This window comes from Brienomyrus brachyistius, chromosome 11 (assembly GCF_023856365.1).
Source record: "Brienomyrus brachyistius isolate T26 chromosome 11, BBRACH_0.4, whole genome shotgun sequence".
NCBI lineage: Eukaryota > Metazoa > Chordata > Actinopteri > Osteoglossiformes > Mormyridae > Brienomyrus > Brienomyrus brachyistius.
The window spans coordinates 15295934-15319072 of NC_064543.1; the positions used below are offsets into that span (position 1 = coordinate 15295934).

Here is a 23139-nt window from a genome sequence, read left to right on the forward strand (position 1 = left end):
ATTACTGTACCTGCATTTTGAGTTACGGCAGTATGGCCATGTAACGCGTTTCCCTGAGGGTGATCCGGCTCGCTGGCATCCTCATTGCTGAGGACCCGAGTGCCCGGACCCGGCCAAGGGGACGCCCACGTAACACCTGGCTGTGGCAGATATACAGCCAGTTCCAGAGTTCATGCTCCCCAACCTGACCTAACGTTATTGTTTTGACTACAGGGTTCACAGAGTGCTTTACAAACATTTTAAAAGAAGAAAAAGAAAGAAATTAAAAGAAGCATAGAAAAAATAATTAAATGCTACCAGACCTCTGGGCGTTAAGCAGCCATGTTCTCCCTAGGGGATTTTAAACCCTACCTCACCGGGGACTTCTTCAATATTTCTTCAATTTAACCGTCTCCCCAAATGTCATTACTGAACAGTAAGAGCAGACACAGCTGCATTCAATCACCATTGCTTCTCTTTTTGAAACTCTTTGGCACTCCTGAGGTTACTTGTCCTCCAGCTCCTCTGTCAGATTCTCCTCAAATTCTCTTCTCTGCATGATTTCTGAATCCGCCATTTCCATTTTGGAACAGACTGGTCTCCAGGAGATTGTTCCGTGGTTTTTGTCTTGGGTTTCGTCCGTCTGACGGAAGGCTGTCAGAGTTGGGTTGAAATTCCCCCTCGCTCCCCAGTGTTTATCTTCTGTTGGCATACTCATCTAATCTCTTTACTATCCCAGTTCCAGCTATGAAAACTCCTGCCTCTTGAATGTAAATACAAACGGTGAAAATGAACTCGCCCATTTAAAGCTGAGTGTTGAAGGGAAAACTAAATAATTATGCACTCAAACTATTAGGAGTGTTTAATTTTTGAGTTTTTCTATTGAATGAGGCAATGTAAGTATGACAAAACTAAGCAGTTTTGCAGTGAAATAACAAGCATTCTGTAAGCTATTCTACTCACTGAAGTACAAATTATTTTCTCTTCCATCAACAATCCATCATTTTTATGGATCGATCCTATAAAATTTCATTTATCCCGAATTTTATGTTTAATAGAGCATACTGTCATGAAACATAAACGGAAAAACAATGAATTTGTTGAATGACAGGTGAAGTTTCTCTGTCATGTTGGGTTTAGATAAATATTTAAATGTTGCCCTTACTTGAAAAGAAGAAGAGTAAGAAGAGAGTTTTGTGTCTACAAATTAGATCTGAGTAACTAGTACAAAATTACTTTTATCTACTTGTACCAAACTCTGGGATGGTTTTATCCCAGAACCTTTCAGTTCAGCTCAGCTTCACATCTGCAAGTATTTACAGTACATTTCTATTGGTCAAAGTGAGGTTTGAGTCTCCAATGCAATAGAGCACAAATAGAGGTCTATTTAGAAAGATCATTTATATATCCAAGAGTGAGTTTTCTGTTGTGTTCATTTTTTGGCTTTTATAAAAGATGAGTAATTTGGTTGTAAAGAATAAGGACCTCATTTCCCCATCGAAGATGTACCAGGCTCTGGTAAATTCACATATTTACAAACTATGCCATCTTTATTTAAATTTATGTAGGATTTTTTAAAACGTAAAAAACCATTTCACTTTCTCAGTTATTGTTTGTGACACTTCACTGCTATTTCTGAATGAATACCTTGTGTATTTATGGGGAAAATACTGTAAATAACTTTTGGTACAACAATACTAAATATCCTAGAAGACTTGAATTTATTGTTCTTTTCATGAAAACAGCATAAAATAGTAGTTCATCCATCCGTCCGTCCGTCCATCCATCCATCCATCCATCCATCCATCTTACTTAGCATTTATCCGTAACAGGCTCACAATGATCCGTAGCATATCTCGGTACGCACAGGGCAGAAGGCATGGGACACCCTGGATAGGATGCCAGTCCAATATTTATCCAGAAAAATGGTTTAGCAATGTTGATCACTAATAGAAATATAACCAGACTTGGTAGCAGCTGGCTTCCAAATGGCTAAGTGCCTTGACGGGCATCTGTTTGCTGATATTAAGCATGTTAGCCATGACATCCCATTTGTGTATATCTATGTTGACATATTGTGCTCGCTTGACTCTTGTACAGTTCATTATATGGAACCAAAGGAACGAGATGAAATAATAGGATGTGAAAAGCTTGTAAACAGCAACAGTAGTAACTTTCAGAACTGCGGATTTCATTTTTATGATTTTATTTTTACATAATGAAGACATTGCCAGTTCTTCTCTATCCCTGACAGTGTTGTAATGCATCATAGCTTCTGTTTTTATTGGCTGGGCAGGAGCGGCTGTTTGGACTAGTAGAGGCAGCCCCCCCCCCTTTCTTAGCTGTGCTGGCCAGCAAGGAATAATAGCACAATAATAATAGTATTAGTACAATAATAGTTTGTTCAGTCCTCAAATAAGAATAATTCAGGCATATAGGTTGTATTAAAGTCATACACACAGACATGATCTATATCTGAACTGAACAAACTTTTCAGTAACTGTCATATATAACCACATATACAGTAAAGCAAATTATACAGTGAATTATAATTCCATATTATAAAGTATAGTTATCTTGGTCACATAAGGTTAAGGTTGCCAGGTTTTCAGGGCAGAGTTGCTACAAACACTGTCCGTGTTTATTGGGGCCAGCTTGTGAATCGCCAGGCTGTGATGCTATGCTTTGATCAGAAGGTGGTTGGTTCAAATCCCAGCGTTGACCGAGGGGGGATTCGTTGTTGGGGCCCTTGAGCAGGGCGCTTAATCCCCAGTCGCTCTGGAGATTGCATGGGGGAGGAATGGGCGTCACTTTGGTTAAATGCACCTGTTAAATAAATAAATAAATGTAAATTCCACCTCCTATTGCGATGGGCTCTTTGTGCGAATGCTTTCCCAGTGACCTCAGCCCCATGCCGTTCCTGCCCCAATCTTGATGCAGTATGAGTTTCATGAGTCATTCATTCTTCTTGTCCTCTTTTGTTCTAGCCCTGTACCCCTTTCTCATGTATGCCCGGTAGTAGGAGACTCACCCCAATGAATCTTCTTTCCTGTCTTCATTCCTGTCCTCGAGCCAAACCCAGCTCTCCCAAAGCATTTTTCCCCTGATCTATACATATATAAATACTAATGCTTATCGCTGTGCCCTGAACTCCCTAAACTCCTCTTGGAGCTCTGATAGATTGAATGATTACTGGGCTTTTGAATTAAAGGTCACTTCATTTAAGGAACAATATTCTTCTCAGCTTTTCCATCGAATCTGGATTTACCATCAGACTGATAGCATATCTGACGACCGGCTCCTTTGCCCAAGCAAATGCAGAACAAATAGATTTAATGTGTTCCATTGGGCCACAGTGCAGGAAGATAAAGGTGCTGCATCGAGACAACGGCAGTAAATGTAGTGTTTGTTTGTGAATTACCACTGTTTGGTGCGACGGTGTCTCTTCCACCAGTGAGACTATTAGTGACATCCTGGTTTACACAGGGAGCCTACGGCGCAGATGACGGGATCTTCAGGGGATCCCGCCGACAGCTCTTCTACAAGCTGTTCCAGACCCAGGTCTCACACGGACAGCCAGATATCATGGATTTTGATAGAACTCATTTTAAAATTCTGCAGCAGGACCTTCGTGGGATTGTTTATTGAAATTTAAAGTACAAAATACAGCTACTGTATAATACACGTGTGTGTGTGTGTGTGTGTGTGTGTGTGTGTGTGTGTACACACAAATGCATAAACCCCTGTAGTATGTTAGATTAGCATACTCTCAATTCTCATCTCAAATATTTGTACAGTATGTCCCTATTTCATTGTAGCTTGAGTGCAGTAAATCAGCTGAATTTGCACACTGAACCTCTTAGGATTTCGTTTGATGATAAAATGGCAGCAAGACCTGCATCTTAGGTGTTAAACCCTTTGCCTTTGTGTGCCATGCAGACATTATTTTTTTATAAAGCTGTTTTAGATGCAGAAATTTCACCGATTTATCACACTAGCTTTGCCTGATTCATGGTTCTCTTGGTGCATTACTGTTGTATCGAACTATTGTATTGCTGTATTTTAACAGCTGTCACATACTGTAGTGCCATCTGTTGCATTAGAGCTCAGTACTGTCACATGTAGCTATTTTAAGTCCTCTGTATTCTCCAGACAACTACTTTTGGTCAGAGGTTACATTGTCTAGGACCAGCAGTGAACCAAGTAACTGCTTCCTTTTAGAATTAACTTCCCTACAGTTTAATAGCATAATCATACTCTAAATAATGACCTCTGAGTGTTTATTTTCTGAAGATAATATACAGATATTAAAACGTAAACACTGGTAAAATAAAAAATGTCTTCCGTAAAGTGTTGTAATGAAAGCTATAAAGAACCTTCAGAAAATGTCAGCAGGCATTTATACAAAATATGGCCACATGTCATAAATGTTTACAGCAGTCAGCACTGCTGCAGTGCAAGAAATAAAAAATATAATTTTGTAATAATTTGTTTGGTTCACTGACTCCTGGGATCAGCTGTAAATAACAGCACACTGGTCTGGATTAAATAGGAATGAAACCACGAACACTAAGGACATTAAAAACCTCTGTCGTTTGATTTTTATAATCTTGGTTATATACAGAGTAAACATGTTTGCAGATGTAGCCTGAATCTTAAAGACAAAGAAATCGTTATTGTTGAATCTGATTCATTGGTTCTTCTCAAATTAGTTTATATGAGGTACAGTATTGGTTATTTCAAAATGTGGGTGCTATTAGTTACGGGAAATGGTTTTAGTTTATTATTTATTAACATATTCGTCATTGTGGCTAGTACTAGCAGGAAGCTGACATCTCTGTAACGGGGAAAGCTTTAGTAACATGCATGTATAAATCACTGCTGAATTCATAACTTTCCAAAAGCTTATAGCCAACATCTTGACAGTTTGTGATTGAATGCCCCAAATAACATGAAAATAAAATGCATCTTGTTATTGACTGTAATTTCAATGAATTATTAAATGAATTTGCGGCTGTCGTATATGTTCAGTATCAGCTGTGTTGGCTGATCTAAAATCTGTGGTGATGGTGTAAAGGAGATGTGTTCCCAGATCACATGACTCAGATGTGACATATTTGCAATCTGCTACATATCTAAACATGCAATAATTGTATTTCACCTAACACAGTAAGCAGCTTGTGGCTTGGGTGGTTAAGCCACCGTATAAGTAATTGGAAGGTCACTGGTTCAAATCCCAGTGTTGCCTGAGTGGTTTTACCGTTGCCCTTGAGCAAGGCCCTTAACCCCAGTTGCACTAGGGACTGTCTGACTCTACTTACTCAAAGTATGTTACCTTAGAAAAAAAATCGACTGCTAAATAAATTAAATGTGAATAAAAACATGAACTTCTAATCAAATTTCTAACGCATTTCATCTTTGTGAATAGGGTGAAAGTCATTTCTAAAAATAAAAAAAAAATTGCGGCATTCTGGCTACAATGCTGCTGTGTATCACTGATGATCCAGCAAATGTTTGCTAATTGGTTTTTGATGTTTTCCAAAACTGCATATCTGTCTTCCGTCACTCTGTATGTGCTGTAATATTTGGAAGCTGTTAAACTGCTAAATGTGAAACATGATACGTTTTATTGCTTAAATCCTTTCAGATTGAAGATAACAGAAAAAATACGAAATAAAACAAGTCGTTACGTGATGGTCTAGATGGAGCAGCTGTCCGGACATGTGTCAGATAGCTAGTGCTACAGAACAGGCAGTTTGGAATTTGAATTTGATGGCAACATCTTTGCTTTTGCATTAAAATGTGCAAGACCAGCAGGGGGAAAAACACTCATATATTTTACTTTAGAAAGTCACAGGAGGTCAAACGACGCAGATTCTATGCATGATGCAAGAACACTGGTGAAACCAGCATGCAAATAAAGCGGTAAAACTGCTTTGGTTCGCTGTTCCTTTTTTCCCCCCAATATTCATTTTCTGTATCCTTTGTGCAGTAAAAGCCCAAAAATCGCTCATCATTCACCCACAATGTGAGGGACTTGCTGTGTTATGCTTCTGGGGCAGCCCTTGCTGCTGGCTAACAGTCTCCATACCCACCTTTGCCACCCACCTTGCGAGGGCAAAGGTTCCCCCTAGGATACATATCATTCGCACTGGCCGGTGACGTTGCCGCGGCTATGACAATAGAATGCCAGCCATTTGTATAAACAGGCGAGACCTTCAACCCCAGTGACATTAACACACGCTGGGTCTACGAAAGCCTCACTGGCACTGCGCACTGTCTGTCTCCTGAGTAATGAATGCGAATAACCAAGTAGGAACTGCGGAGAAGCTGTTTCAGAGAACGCTACTGCCGAGTTACCGCTACCAGCTGCAACTGGACTTATTTCACCTTTTGCTCCGTATAAATTAATGATCGTCCTTATATTGTTCCTACTCTGCTCCTATTATTATTTCATGGGTGATTTTCAGAAGTTCAGGACTCTGCTTTTCACTAGTGCAGGTAATACAAATGTTAAGCATGTTACAGCTGGATTTCCTGAAATAATACGTTTCAAAGAAACACAAAACGTCATCTGGGGAAATCTTTTGTGCCTTTTGTGCAGAAGTAATACTGGTTTAGAAGAAAATAAAGACTAAATCGTACAGGTCTCTGTAAAGACTGAATCTTTTGAATCTGAATCTGAACCTTGAATTTCTTACCTTTTCGAAAGCATTTAGATTTCAGTAGGAGGGAATGTAGCCTTTGCACAGTGTTGTGTTTGACTAGGGAAAAAAAATAGGAACTGAACACTGACATTCAGTTGCATTTAAAATTTTAGTTTACATATTTTATATAGGGAAATGGGCGAAGGATGGAGCTACACCCCTTTGTCTGTGGGTTTGTGTTGCCAAGTAACATGAGTGGGGTGATAATTTTAATTGACAATGTCAAGAGGCCGGGTAGTGTTGAAACAATGGTGATATAAATAATATATCACAAAATACACACTCAGCATGGTTCACAGTGTGCGGACAAGTGTTAGAAATTTGCTGTTACATTTTCTGGTGAACAGGGAAAAGAAGTCTGATAATGTGTCTATTTACCATTGAAATTGGTCCAAACCCATTAGAGCCTTTACATGCTGAATGAATGCATATGATGAACAGTTCCATTAAATGAGTACAATTATCACCGGTTTTAATTTCTTGGTACTTGGTCTCTTGAGGGAACAGATTCATGCAATACTTGTACAAACTGAAAATGAGTTGCTACATATTAGATTAAGAATTAAACTATTTGTAATGTTAAATTAAAAAGTGACCAGCTGAAAATGAAAGTAGCGCAGTCATTAGTATGGGCATGTATGATTTTGTCTTAAAATATGAAGTCCTTGAGTTTTAAAACCAGCTGCGTAATTTTTGGAATTTACATGATTGCTTCTCCTTCTGAGAGCCGTGAAAGCCAGGAGAAATTCCGAAAATTGACTAAAAAATAACACAAGCAGTTAGCATTCCAGTTGTTGGACTGAAATGGAGGAATATTTCTCTCATGTTCCCCCCCCTACCCTGTGTAAATTATAGCTTGTATATTTTTACATGCTGTGATGTATTTCTGCATAATGTCCTTCCCAGCTTACTGTAGTATACTGGATTTGGCTGCCTTTTCAGCTCGCACCTCATACAGTGAGGCTGAGAAATTGAGGATGTCTCTTGGCAGGGCCAAGAGGCACAAACTCATACTTTTTCATGTCTATGAATATGATTTTTCACAAATAATTTTAAGAAATACTGTATTTATATCCAACATACAGTGCAATGGGTATGCCTACCTCTGTTGTAAACCTTAAAGTTCAATCCCGGTTGCTTCCTTATTGTATGGAATGCATCAGAATTTGCCTTGGCACTTAACAGCAGAGATTAGTACTGTAACACCTCCAGGGTTTCGTGCTCATTTCCTACTCATCACACTGTACGTTGTTATCTTAGTGTCCCCATGTTCACGTGGGTTTCTTTCCGTTTTCCTCCCGAAGTGCCTAAAACTTCTCGGCGTGTTTGTCTGTGAGTCCCTGCCTTGTGTCGTGTGTTTCCTGGAAAGGACTTCAGGACTGACGACTGTACTTGTGTGATCAGTTCAGTAAGAAGCTGATGAGCACGACTCATGCAATGTTGGGTCGTTACACGCTCCTCGTGTAGGGTTGGAATTTGAAGATTAGATCCTCATTTAGTTTGCTGGGACTCTGAACAAAGAGAACCGCGGAGACGATGTCAGTGGATCTTTTGTCTGCCTGGTGCATTCCTGGTGGGGAACCCGGCTGCATACCAAGGAAATGTCCGGCGTGGTTCTTGAACTGCCTGCTTTTTTTTTTTTTTACTTTGGTCAATTAAGAGAATAATGATCAAAATAAAAGAACGTGAAACTCTTTTATTTTCAAAAACATGAATAGCTCTCCTTAACGTCCTTGTACAGCCTGCTTAATTAGCCACTTTTTCTTGTCCCATTCAGATGTCCAATGCACACTTGAGTGAAGTACAATTCTTTGGGTTTAAACTATACTTCACTGTTGACAGGTTATGAAAATGAGAATTGATCATTAAAATTAGATCCAGTAAAGTGCACCATGTAATGTTAAATTAAACAGAATAAATGGTTACTCAGTCGTATGGTTACTCAGTCGTAAAATCTCAGTTCCCTGTATCTGTTGTTATAGATAATTCTTTGGGTTAAAAATAATCTTTGGTGAGTACGGGTTTTTCAGTTTCCCATCCCTGTCTTCCTCTCTTCCAGTTCTCCTCGGCTTTAAGGCTGCATCAGGTACTGTGGATGACTGGTAATAGAGGCAAATGAATCACATCCTCTGAGTGTCAGGATATTGACAGGGCCTCTTGAATCTGCTGATGGTGTTGGGAGGGTATCAGTAGGGCAGGGCCATTATTTCTGGTCTGGCCCCGGTCCAAGACAAGGCAGATGAAAGAGGCAAGTTGTCTCTGTAATGAAGTAATAGGAGTTTGGAGCTAGTGGTATCTTAGCGGTCGACCATGTCGTTTCCGTGGTAATGAAATGCGATGAGGTTTTCAGTGAGGTAAATCTGTGAGATGTCTGGGATACCTACCTAGGCATAACCCCGTGTTTCTAGATAGAAATCGGAATCATAATTTTTGTTAGACCCTATATGTCTATACGCTTCCATTGACTGATAATCTAGTAAGGCATTGGCGATTCAGAACATTTTTTCAGGATGCATCGGGCATAAGGCAGGGTCTCGGCGGGGTATGATGCTAGACTATTATGGGTTGTCGTTGGGCTATAAGGTGATAGTTCTACTCATTGTATCACTGTCGCATAAATATGTATGATATAGTATATTATGTTTTTGTGTTATATGTATATATGTGTGTGTATTTCATATATAAAATACACGTACAGATACCCCTTCACATTCACCAAGGTTAGGGAGAGCAGATCCCCGCAAATGTAACAATTCGCAAAAAACCTTGGGCCCCCCTCACCTCCATCCATAACCGTTCGCTAGCCTGACCCACAACATAAAATATCTATTTATCAATTTCTAAACAAACAGTACTGTGCTCTACGTTTTGCATGTCAAATTACTTATGTCATTTTCTATCAAGGCCTTTTTTTATACAACATAAAATTTGCCGCTGTATGTACTAAGTCACTACTTGACCCACTGGGAGCACTACATTTTGGAGTCATTATTAAAAATTCAAAATTAAGAGCACTGGAAAAGTTTAATAGTTACTGCAAGAGACATGAGATTTTAATTTTTTATTTTTTGTGTCATCTGTGAGTTTGCACGACCTTTTGCAAAAATGCTCATGTTTAATTGTTTACAGCCAACTTGAGAATGTCAAATACAAATATGTGAAGGGGTTTCTGTGTATGTGTATTTTATTTATATATAATATATACATACAGAAATATCCACACACATGTAAATAGGTAGGCGTGTATATGTGTTTGTCTCATGTAAACTTTTATTTTGCTTTGTAGATCTTTCTGCAGAAAATTCTCAGTGGCCCCAAAGTGTCTTAAGCTACACACTCAGCAGCATTGTTTACCCCCCAATCAAATCACACATTTATGTGGGGCCCCCTGTTGGCTACAAACCAGTCACTACACCTGGGGGGAGAAAGTAACTTTTTGAGTGCGGTCCCAGGAACATCAAAGCCAGCTCTGTATAATCTATACTTCTAACAAAAACACTGAATGTTGAGCCTTATGCTCAACACTAAGCTTTTATGGATTTCCTGATTCGTGCTGTTTTACAAAACCTCCTGCTTCTGATGCCTGTGTTAATGCTTTTACTTGTCAGTCTTTCGCTCGTACATACAGTGTAGTGAATGAGCCTTCAGGAACTCTTTGCGGAATGTAAGGCCATTAGAAGTTAATCTTTTTCTTTTCTTAATTACCACAGTCTCCCATTAGGAGTCAATTTCTATTAATAGACTTTTTCATCGGAGCCGCTTCAAGCTGTAGGTCACACAGCGGTTGCTGCATAGTGGCAGAAAATCAGTCAGTATTCAGTCACTCTTTACCTCAGGCTACTCTGAGTATATTGTTAATATTCTAGGTATTTTAGCTTACTTGTATATCTGGTTCATAAATACATTTCAGGTAAATTATTCCGGATGCTGACAGTGCACATATATAAAAGATGACTGTGATGCATTTCTCTAAGCCGCATTTCTCTAACACGTTACATCTGTCCAACTGCATTTGTTTGTATTACTGTATGTTACCATTAATCTGTCATTTTCACATGCTAATGGACTCCAAATACATCGTCAATGCATATATTCCATCTGGATAATTATTTTGTATTAAAAATGGAAATGTAGGTGGATAGTGTCATAGATTTTTTTTTTATCTATGTCTTAGTACATTTGTTTTTTTTTTTCATATATTGTGTTGGAAAATACCTTGTCAGAGGTCTAGCCTGACAAGCTAAGGCAGTAAGGCCACTGGCTTTGTTACGATAGAAGTTGGATTTCTAACAAATGAAGAGTAGCAGAGCTGTGTGTCTTATAAAAAAATCAATATCCATACCTGAGAACTGTGCACATTCTGAAAATGCAAATATAACGTTATATTCCATGCTGACAGCACTCATAGCCTTGCTCTAGTGTGACCAGAAATAACCTGTACTTGGGGATTATTCAGAGAGACCGCTCACTTTTTCGTCATGTCCTGCAGTTTTTTTGACACTGTTCAACACAAGATGGAAAACATAGACTGTCCCTGTTTTCTTGCTAGGGGACTGCTGATGTCAGCAATACTTATGTAACATACTTATGTAAAGCGATTTCTGAGTTTTAAATTACGATATTTGTACTGTATTGACTTGTTATTGTAGACAAGTACGTTATCAGTACTGTTGTAGGACAGATATATTGACAAGACTGTGATTGTTTCTGGGCCAGATTGCGGATTTTGTACTTGGGAGCATCCCAGTTTCAATGTGGTCGCTTCCACTTCTGAACTTAAGATTAATGGTGGGTGCCAAGCTTAGACTCTAGGGTTTCTTTATTTTTATAAACTGACTCCACAACACACAAACTTCACCCTGAATTTTTTTATACTAAATTAGCTACAGCTCTGCCCTGATCTCAGATGCCCTTGCAGAGGATTAGCTTTATACTCAAAGCTCTTTTTTTTGTCCCCTCAACCTCAGCACATGGTGAATGATGTAAAGGAACAGTCAATAAATGCATTTTGAAAATCAGAATGTTGCAAAGTTTTTTTTTTTTTTTTCTGTCCTTATTTCATGTGTGAAATTAACAAGCTGGAACAGCATGAACAGCCCAGCGGGTCGTATTTGGCACATTTCATACCATGGACTGGGAAAAGGGTTCATTTTACAAAACACCTGTTTTGGGGGGTGGACCTCATTAAGGAATCCATGTTGAATTTTCAGTTGCCATATGGACAACTTCTTTTCTCATCACCGTGAATGTTAAAGGATAAGCTTCAGTACTACCCCCCTGTAGTGGGACAGTCTGGGGAGAGATGTAGCTGTGCTTTTTGCATGCTGACCTTTGTGACCTCTGATGTTGAGAGTCTTGTCAGTGTCTAAGACCTAGAATATTTTTGCTCGTACGTCATTATAGGCCTAGTAATCTCATAACAGTGGACATCACAGTTTTACTGGTTACTTGGCAAGATTATGCTTAAGACTATAAAATCACAAACCTGTAGATCAACAGATACCGAATAATGAAACTCTTTGTCTGTGGCTCCTTTCATCTATGACACCAGTCAATGAGGATGCAAGTGACCTTGGAAAAGTCATGCCAGAATTGGATGTTACAGTAATTAATGTTCCTAGTCGCGTAGGCACAGCTGCTCCTTTGATAATCCAATCTTCTGTTATTTTCTGCACTGTAATACGCTGCTTTACACATCTCGAGACAAAATGTTGATGCAATGCCTGCTAGCTTTGATCTTTTTCTCAGTTTTTGCATACTTTTGTGACTAAAAGCTGTATACTTATTATAGTGGTAATACCCTCCAAGAAGATGAAATACTTTCCTGGCTCATTTGGTTTTTCCTGCAAAGTGCAAAGCCACGTCAACTTGGAACCTCAACATTTGTATTATATAGTTAATAAGTCCACTGCACCCTCATGTTACAGACAGAGACTGTTGACTCTCGTGTCTCTGTCTTGCTCTTTCTTTTAGCTGAATCGGCCATTTTGGTTTTTCCAGACATGTTAATATGCTCTCTGTCCCTTCCACTAGTCCTGACATAAATTGGATGTGTTCGGCGTCCCAACAGACTCAAATCCTACAAGCACCTCCCATCTGTAATATGTTCTCCCAGTTGCAGCATCACCTCCCAGCTTTGTACCAGCTATTCAGCTGTTTCAGTGAGTTTGAGGCCGCTTCCTTCGTTAATGAGCCGAGAGTTACACAGAATATACTGCTGTTTAGCATGCAGCACTGCAGAAGCCGGCGAAAATCCTCAGAGACACATTTTGAATGCTTAGCTGCTAAAGGGCACAACCCAGAAGGTCTGCGGTCGCGGTCCTTGCATACTATGTGTTTCACGCCCATTCCACCTGCGATGTGGAGTATTTAGGGGCCTTACCAGGTTGCCCGGGAAACCATAGACATGCACTGCGGAAGGTAATTAGACCCGGGGGACTTCCGTTAAAAAAAAAAAAAACGAAAAAAAAGAGAGAAAAACTCAGGCATCCACATCTCGCACATGTAAGGCTGATTTTCTCCTGACCCTAGTGAGCAGTAATTTGTCTTTGTTCCCCTGAAACACATTAAAATTGAATGAGAACATTATAGCTGCTATTAAAAAGAATATCAACGTATGTATTTCTTGCAGCATTGGAAAGAAACCTCAGCATCACCCAATCCATTTTGGTGTAGTTGTATAAAGCCATTATTAAAAGCATCATTCTGTTCTCCGTTACTGTCTGTTTTAGTGACATAGCTGTGCGGCATCTGTATTATGTCATTAAAACGACAGGGGAAGGTCATTAGCTATAGTTTCTGTTTCGCCGAAGACCTGGAAAAGCAAGAAAGTACGCTGTGTAGTGCTCTCCCCCCCCCCAGGACATTACCTGTGCTCCTCACTTCTGACCACAGCCACATGCTTATTAAATCCCAGATTCTAGCATTTTAAGCATCTGAAAAGCTTATTTTGCAAAACTCCACTCCTCATGGAAGAAGGAAACCAAGAGCAATTCAGCACCATCTGATTTCTGCTTGGGCTACATGTGTGTTACTCGGGAAGAATGTTGTGTTAGTGCTAATGATGCATGGTGACACGTTGGGAGAATTAAATCCAGGTTTATAATTAATGCACCTGGGGGGGGGGTTATTTGTAAGTACTGCTCACAGCGCATCTAGTCATTCCACTGATCCATTTCAAATTTCAGAATCAGTTTTATTAGCTAAGTATGTTTCCATACAAGGCATTTGTGTTGGGGGTTTCTTTTTCAAGACATTACAAAGAAGGACATTATAAAGAGAATTCAATGTTTAGCAAAGGCATATATATACTGTACAGAAAAGTAAAACACTAGATTAGAATTTGGGTAGTATAATTATATAATAATTAATAATAATAATGATAAGGATGTAATTATATATGTATATACAGTATGTACATAGTACAAATTTAAGTAGAAATAGTTTATACTCATATAATTCATATGTAAAATATAATTTAAAGGGCTCTTATATAGTACAATTTGACATAACTTGTCCTGACTGACAGTTGGTTTATTGTCTTATGTGAAAACCATTAGACTTAAAATAGTTTTACAGGTTCCTGTACTTAGGGGGCGGCATGGTGGTGCAGTGGTTAGCGCTGTTGCCTCACACCTCTGGGACCCGGGTTTGAGTCTCCGCCTGGGTCACATGTGTGTGGAGTTTGCATGTTCTCCCCATGTCGTCGTGGGGTTTCCTCCGGGTACTCCGGTTTCCCCCCACAGTCCAAAAATACGCTGAGGCCAATTGGAGTTGCTAAAATTGCCCGTAGGTGTGCATGTGTGAGAGTGAATGGTGTGTGAGTGTGCCCTGCGATGGGCTGGCCCCCCATCCTGGGTTGTTCCCTGCCTCGTGCCCATTGATTCCGGGTTAGGCTCCGGGCCCCCCGCGACCCAGTAGGGTAAGCGGTTTGGAAAATGGATGGAGGTACTTGTACTTTCTCTGCTTTTGTTCTTTCATTGCATCTGTTAGTAGTTTGAGAATTTGAAGGCTCTTTATTTATTTTTTTCCGCTGTTCAAAGATGTTTAAAGAAGCCATGTCCTCTAGTGTGTTCTGGCATCCTCCTGCAAAACTCTGATTGTTTTTGTGCTTTGCTGTGCCCAGGTTTTTCCCTCTGATGGATAACTGCTATAAATAATATATAAGGTGAATGCTGTGTGTGGGACTCTCTTGCACGGTTGTTTTTAATTATTTTGGTAGAACTGTGTCATAAATATGCATTTTTGGGGTTCTTTGTGTATGCAGCTGATGTGTTCCATACCCAGCCCTCATCCAGCTGCGTGTCTTGGTCAGGGTAGTGGAGATCCTGAAGACCCTCCCAAGCAGCACAGCATGCTGTAACCCTAGCAAAATTAAGTTATTGTCTATGTTCTTAAGGCATTGCCCTGTGAGTGCTACTGCTTTGATCATCCTATGTGAGTACAGTTGATCTGAGCACTTTCAGTTTATGAGCGGCAATGCGAATTAACTCATGTGGTGAAAAAATATATATATATATTTTTTTTTTAATGTTTGGTTTCCTGGAACAAAGTCACATTTCCTTTCGTTGATAAAATGGTTATTGATTATTGATTGTTATTGTTGATTTATAACGTTTAAAATGGCAGATGACAAAAGGACACTTAATATAAAATTCTATATTCTATATAATTCTTAATTCTCACCAAGAGGGTTACAGAAACCATTGAACTTCTCAGGCTCATGCATCCTTGATACGTAGCGCAAACACATTGGTTTTGAAACTACTGTACTTTCGCATTTATCACACTTTGCTCTGGAGGACGACAAACAGTGAATCAGCTGTACATGAGCAGGTCGAAAAGGAGAAAAAGTCAGGCATCTAGCTTTTTCTGTTTTCGCAGTTATTGCTGGAACTGCTGCACCAAGAGATGTGTGGGTACGAGCCTGCCGGCGCAGGCTGATGATGTCAGCGCATGCGTATAAGCAAAAAGCCACATGAATTCCGATCTGAGCGTTCACATTCAGGTCGCATGGCCGCGAATCAGATACGTATCCGATTTAGTACCACATATGAAAGTGACACAATCTGATTTGAAAAGATCAGATTTGCGTGTCCACACAGCCCTGAAAAGATCAGATCTGACCTGAAAAAATCCGATTTGAGTCACTTCAGCATGGCAGTGTGAACATAGCTTGATTGTCACTGAACCAGAAGGCATTCCAATGCACCTGTTGCACATGGCCAATAAAGATCTTAAATCTTGTATCATGGAACCTTGTTCCTTGGTGAAGAGGAATGCGGTGCTTTAGGATCAAGCTGTAAACTAGGAGCTGTTTGTGGCAGCTCAGTAATGTGTCCCTCTCACCAGCTTTCTGTTGAGATCTCTGCAGCTGCATTACATAAAAAGGCACATCGCACCCAGTCTCTGCTAGCCAGGAAGCTGGAACAATTAAGAACATAAAAATTGGAAGTGATAAAAATGTATACATATTGCATTGTTTTAATTGGTTTCATCCAGTGAAGCACAAGCATAGAAGCACTGCATGATAACTTGAAATAATAATATTACTAAAAAGCAAAAGTATCTTTCCAACGTCTACAAAAACATACCTAAATGTCCGTAGTTCGTTTTGTATCACTGAGAACTTACACTATTTACATCAGTACCATTAGTGATTATGCATATATTACATTTCTGATGTAGAAAGGTGTTACTAATATTTATAGGGGGAGGACACTTTACCAACAAGTATCGTAATTATTTCATATTGCAATCTGGCCTTGAATTTGAATGCGTTTTGCTGAATATCACCTCATGCTGCTCCAAAGTATACCTTAAATATCAAGGCCGCTATGCTGATATTACATCGCACCATAATCAAGTCATGATTTACATTAATAAGGTCATGATTTACATTTATAATACAAAGCTGCTGTCGTTGAGTAGCCAAAAAAACACACAGGCAAATTGCAGTGGTGATGATGGCTCAGGTTCACAGCGATTCGTATCCAGTGGACGCGACAAGGCACGGAGAACTGGATATCATTTTGGTTATTACAGGACTTCCGCTGATTTAACAAAAAACGAACTCTGCAGTCCTTCAAAACCAGTTCCACATGAGCATTAAAGAAAATATTAGTTGACAAGTACAAAAAGAACAGTGACAACCTGCTGAAAAGCTAACACTGGGGAAGCTGAATATAAAATGGAATTTGGGGAAAAGTGCTGATATCTTACAAGCCCCGTTAACCCTTGTTGTCATATTCAGAGATGGAAAATAAGTCATGTGGAGGCTGAATAGATATAGTTGAAGGCCCGAAGTACTTTTTTTCCCTATTTGGAGTGCAAGCTTATTTATTTGGCAGAACAGAACACCCACGCTGTGCGGCGTTTCAAATGGTTACCTTTAGGTGAAAGCAAAATGCCTTTAATGAGTCGGCAGTGTTAGTGAAGGGTGACCATCACCCAAACCTCAATGATGCAATGATGCATCTTTTGGGTCTTTGAGGAAGGAACTCTGGAGTGTGCCTCTAATTAATTACCTCTGCCGTTAATTAGCATCCTTTAATTACACTCACGGTGCATTTAATCATTTTGCATTTTTATCGCCGAGCTTTTTGTTTCTGCGTGGATACTGATGCTGCGGGGATTGTTCCGGAATGTCACGTTTGTATGAAACAGAATTGATATTGAGGGAGCAACACTGCTGTTTTGAATCTTTCAGTTCTGTCTTGCAGGTTGCAGAATAAGAAGGAGGCAGTGTTGGAGTCGTGAACTGAATCACTTTGAATTTTAAAATTATTCTATAAAAGACCTGCACTAGTATGGGCTTTTTTAAAGTTGAAATATGCATTTTTTTTTTTATCGTCAGGTTTTTGTAATGCTATGGAGATCTCTTTGTATGCTCTTTTTGTATCAACCTTCACATGGCTGTAAACTCTTTGCTTTGTGTTATTCTGTTTGTCTGAAAATGTATCCCTTAAGCAATCCTGCCAGAATTTTGAGCAGTAGGACTTCATCTTCATGCGTGGGTCATCGTGTTGAAGTCAGTGCTGCTGTTTGCTCACAGAATACCCTGTAGTCATGGTAATATACAAACAGTGCACATGTTTAATGCTCATGCTTGTAAGTCTTTAATTCTTATGTTCGTGAAACATTTACCTCTGCCTAAGGTTACGTGGACATTAAATATGTAATGCACATTCGAGGCTTGATTAACTTATCTGGGGGCCCCTGGCAGCCCCCCCCCACCCTACCCCACCCTACCCAGTTCATGGGTGGGGGCATGGAGGCACTGGCCCCGGCTGAAAGCTGATTGGCCTGTGAAGTACCCTATCCCTTTTCACTCACTGATTCAAAACATACTACTGACTAGTGATGAGATTGCCCCCCCTCTATGAATTATGTCCCCTCTTATGCCCCCTTCCTTAAAATATAACCCTAGAACTGCCCCTGCATAAATGGATGCTGTCACTTACACTGCAGCCTACGTTCAAATCACCCTGGTCACCCTGTTGTCTCCCTGGTCACTCACAGATACTCCGCAGAAGACTGACATTGCAGATGAGCTGTTCTCAGACTCCTCCCTCTTTGCCCACTGGGGACAAGATCTGAGCGCAGAGAACCGGAGGGTTGCGCTGAAGAAGTTCCAGTACTACGGCTACAATAGTTACCTTAGCGATCGCATCTCTCTGGACAGGACCATCCCAGACCTGAGGCCTGATGGGTAATTACATTTTTCACTTCAGCCTGAACAAGGCATGTACTGTAGCATAGCCTTGGAACATGAACTTTGCAATTCTCTAGTGTTCTTCATAAATCAATAGGGCCGGAAGGAAAATATATTGTATAAGCATGGCCTGCATTTCTGTTTTCATTCTATTTCAGATTTTATTTGTGTGTGTGTGCGTGTGCATGTGTGTATGTGGTCCAGGTATACCTTACCCTATGGGGAGCAAATATCCCCACAACGTGATGAATATAATTTTTTTTTTACCTCTATGTGTGCATGCGTGCACATACAAATATTAATGTTTCTTTAAACAACAGTATCTTCTCTAATGAACATTTTTTCCACTGAATCATGGATAGTGAGAGATATTTAAGCAGGGTTTTGAAATAGTACTGGGCAGTGTGAGGGTTACATCAAGTCAAGAAGTATTTTTTTTTATTGGTTTCCATGGGAATATGGTTACTGTGATACACGGGGCTTTTCAAGCACCTTTACATCAGGCATGTTTTTCACATAAAGTTTAGGAGAATGATTGTTAAGAAGCATTTGTGTCCTGCCCATCCACCATCCATCTGCTTATATGATACAGGGTCACAGTGAACCGGGCAAGTCTCAGGAAAGACATGTCAGAAGGCAGGGTGCCAGTCCTTTGTAGGGCACACATTCTCATATCTCACTCTGTGGAAAGACACATGCAGCCCAAAAAATACACACAGCCACGGATGAACATTTATTTTGGATTAGATGTAGATTGAGCACTGTATTCCTGCACAGTGTCTGACCTCTTCTCTTATTCCAGTCTCCAGAGTGTGTAGAATATCCTGCTTAATAAGCTGCATTCTGTTCAATGTCTGCTTCCCCAGGTGCAGAAACATTTCGTACCCCGCAGACCTCCCGCAGGTCAGCATTGTTTTCATTTTTGTGAACGAGGCCCTCTCGGTCATCCTGCGCTCCATCCACTCCGCCATCCACACCACGCCCTCTCATCTGCTGAAGGAGATCATCTTGGTGGACGACAACAGCAGCAATGGTAAGGGTGTGTCCACAGAGGCCTTGTGGATCCAGGATTGTAAACCGTCATGCCCAACTTTTACATGTTGTCGTTGGTCAGGCACTTCACTCCAGAACAGAGTGTAGATGATAACTGCAAATAACAGCAGTCGCGCAGACGAGTGACGCACGGACATTATCAGCAAGTGCAGCGTGCCTTGTGCGATGCGTAAAAAATAGTAATAATAATAAAGCATAAGGAGTCCTTTTAAAGTTCACCAGATCTGCATAAGATGCCAATGGCTATCAGATTTACAAAAAAAGCGACAGCTGCCCATTCATCCATGAAGATCGATGTTACATAAAGACTCATTGTTCAAGGTTAGGATGTAGGCATCAGCTCAGGCATGCTGTAATCTGAAAAGGTGGGTTTGAAGAGTAGAATATGCTCTGCGGTTCTCAGTTAAAGCTTCTTATGTTACACAGGCCAAGTTCAAGCTCATTAAAACCCCAGCAGTGTGTCTTGAAGCCCAGTTTGCTCAGAGTATGGAAGGGTAGATGTTTTCTGGATGAGATGGTTTGGTATTTTTTGCAGTAGTCATGTTGCTGCTTATTCACTGTAGCCAAACAGATTAATATAGAGTAATCAGCAAAGAGGAAACGCTTGAGTGTAAACAAGGTTTTTTTTCCCGATGTAATTACCAAGCAAAATAATGTTAACATGGAAATTGTGAAATTAAGAATGCAAATTGTGCAACAGATTAACCAGTACGAAGAAAGTGAATCTGTCATATTCACAGTCTATCCACCTGTGGTGACGCTGAGAAAGGGAACTGAATTTGTTCCTTATCTGCCTTCCTGAGTATCTTAAGTATTAAAGTCAGATTAAAAAAGGAAATAAACAGAGCATTTATCAGTATTGTTACTCAGGCAGAAAAGGCGGAGGGCGATTCCGGTTTTCTTATTGCTTTTGCTCTCCTAGTTTGTCTCTGCTCACCTGCTGCTGACTTTGGCTCCAAAGCTTCCCGGAACATTTGACCAATGGCACCGGCAGTCAGACTGACTTCTGCAGGTGTACAGTCGTAAATGAGGCCCTCCCGGCCACGATGTATCCTGAAACGCAGCCAAATCCTCTCTGCTGTTATAGCTCTGCACGCCCGAGCTTGTAAGCAAGTGTCTCTGCAATCACACCTGCTGGGGCAGGGAAATTCCTCACCCACTGCAAGATTAAAATGTCACGCCTGACCAGTCAAAACTGGCCCTGGTACTGCACGATTCTGCCCTACTGGGATAAGCACTGGGCTTAAGAAGGCCTCCAGACCATGGGGCTATGTCAGTCCCCCACTTCAGGGCTACCATCGCCGGCATTTAAAATCTTGTCCCTTCCCTGGGTCATTTAGACACCTGAAGCAAAACATTATTGGACTTAGAGTATGAGTTTGTCGAGCTGGAGTCTTGCCACATTGTAGCATTTTCTTCATCAGGAGAGAACTGAAAATGAAGTAAAGCGCAGCATTTTACCTCTCGGGGGGATCGCCCGCCCTTTTTGAAAAGCCTTATATTATTTAATATCATGCCCTCAAACCAGACCCTCAGGAAATTCACACTCAGCGTCTTTGACTTTCTACCAGCAGTTTAACTTTCTTGCATGAACATTCCGCCAGGGATGCAGGGAAGTCTGATAGCAAATTTCCACTAAGCTTATCTCTTTTCTTTTTTTTTTTTCCACTGATCTCCAGCCAGAGTAAGTTTACCTGTCATCTGTATGCCATTTTCTGTTACTGGAAGTTAAATCTCTGGCTTAGCTAATCTGCGTCATTTTAAGAATTTTGCCCTGAGTTACTTGGAATGTCTCCGCCTGCCTTTCATGAGTTGACTTGTGTTGTTCTTGACAGTGTCGTAATGTTTGGGTCAAACTCTGCTCTTTGCAAGTCACCAACTTTTACCTGACAAGAATAAACAGGTTACAGGGACTCCGGAGATGCACTGTGACGAGATACGATTATAAAACCTCACCAGTGGCCTTGAGGTCTCGTTGAAGGTTAACCAGGAAGCTGGAACGTCGTGCAGTGATATTAAAGCTTCTGGAGATATAAGCCTATTCTTTGTGGGAGAGAAATATAAAGGTATCCAGCGGCCCCCTGGGAAAGTGGTGGGACAAAGTATATGCAGTTGTCCTCCCATCTGCAGCTATACATTGTAGGCCTGCATCAGAAAAGCCCTGAGGCATCCGTGTTATCTTATAAACTAGAGATATAATATCTGAGAGCCTGTCACGCCTTATTAAACAGAGCCACTCTTCTCCCACGTAGCTTGGTGGTAAGTCTCACATCCTTCAATCCTGTCATTCAGTGGCGATTCTAGAATCTTTTTAGATGGGGGGCACGAGAGGGGCATAATTCATACAGAGGGCCAACCTTATCATAAGCTAGTTATGTTTTGAATCTGAGCAAGAGGGGTGGAGACATTCTGGGTACCAATCCGCTTTTAGCTGGGGCCGGTTCCACACCCCTGTATCTGCCCCCGGGGTCGTTCAGCATCCCACGGGAAAGCACATTTGCCACAGTCGGTTTTTAGTATTTATTTTTTCACTGGCACTCATTTCGACATGTCATTTAATCTGCCGTAGTGAACTGACGGGTCGTTGTCACTGCCTTAGTTTCAGCTCGCATGTGGGGGGATATGGAATCCAGGAATACCGAACTTCCCCCGCTAATCACTCATGCTGCCGAGCTTGGGAAGGTTTCGCCTCTTCCTGACAAACATTTTAGTGACCCAGTCGTATATTAGATTATCTGTAAGGGCAGCGTAAGGACACTAAGTCTCCGAGAAAATGCATAGAATAATAAAATAATGATGTTATATTCATCCCTTTGGGGAAATTGTCGTTTATCGTATCTTTCTCTCCATGAGACATGCAGACGCATCTGCTGTGGGACAAAAAAAAAACTCCCCCTCTAAATTTATTTCTGAATTCATCATCTGCTAATTTGTTACAATAAGCTCTAAGCATATTGTGACTTTTACAGAATAATTTATCTTGGTACAGATGTTAAATATAGAAAAAACAAGTCAAGTAGTAGAAACTAATTTATGGAAATAAGCTTCTAGAATTTGTGATTGTGTTGGTTGTGTTATTAGCGTAGCTGGGGTTGCTGTGGACCCATGAAGCACATTTACAAGATCTGGGATTTTGTGTCATTCTTACTCGAGGTTCAAATACATGGTGATGCTGATGTAATTGCAAGGGGTGCATGTAACATTTCATTAAAGTGAACTGGAAAATCCCTGTACTATGTTTCAGAGCTAAGGTATGGCTTACAGATTTTATATGGAGAAAATATTTTGTATATCGTACACTGTTGTAATATGTATATATATATATATTTCGCAAGGGAAAAGGTTAGAGAGTTTAAAGATAAGGGCATGAAATAGCCAATCCAAATACACTCTAGATACAATGTATGGTAAATGCTACATTGAAGGTTACCCGTTTGTTGCTTGTGGTGGTATTGTAGAGCTTATCATGTAGTCACCTGGAGGTCAGTTGTGCTTGGTCTCCTGGCCTAGATATTCAAATCTGCCCGCTGCTATAATTTTTTGATTTAGATTCATTTATCTTCACTTGACTGTTCAGTCAACCATCATCACAAGCTAATGTGCTAATCCTCTGTGACAGTCCATAGAAGTCCAGCTGTTCTTCGTGCTAGATTGATTTTTTTTCTCATAAATGAACATATATTTCTT

At 40.4% G+C, this 23139-nt stretch overlaps 1 protein-coding gene across 1 annotated transcript in view; it reads left to right on the forward strand.

Annotated features, from left to right (window-relative positions):
- The window catches only part of LOC125704029 (polypeptide N-acetylgalactosaminyltransferase 18-like), an 88603-nt gene that overhangs the window by 26022 nt on the left and 39442 nt on the right, over positions 1–23139 (forward strand). Inside the window, exons 2-3 of the mRNA XM_048969309.1 lie at positions 18207–18396; positions 19266–19432. Of these exons, the coding sequence (XP_048825266.1) occupies positions 18207–18396; positions 19266–19432 (357 nt within the window). The remainder of the gene's footprint in view (positions 1–18206; positions 18397–19265; positions 19433–23139) is intronic.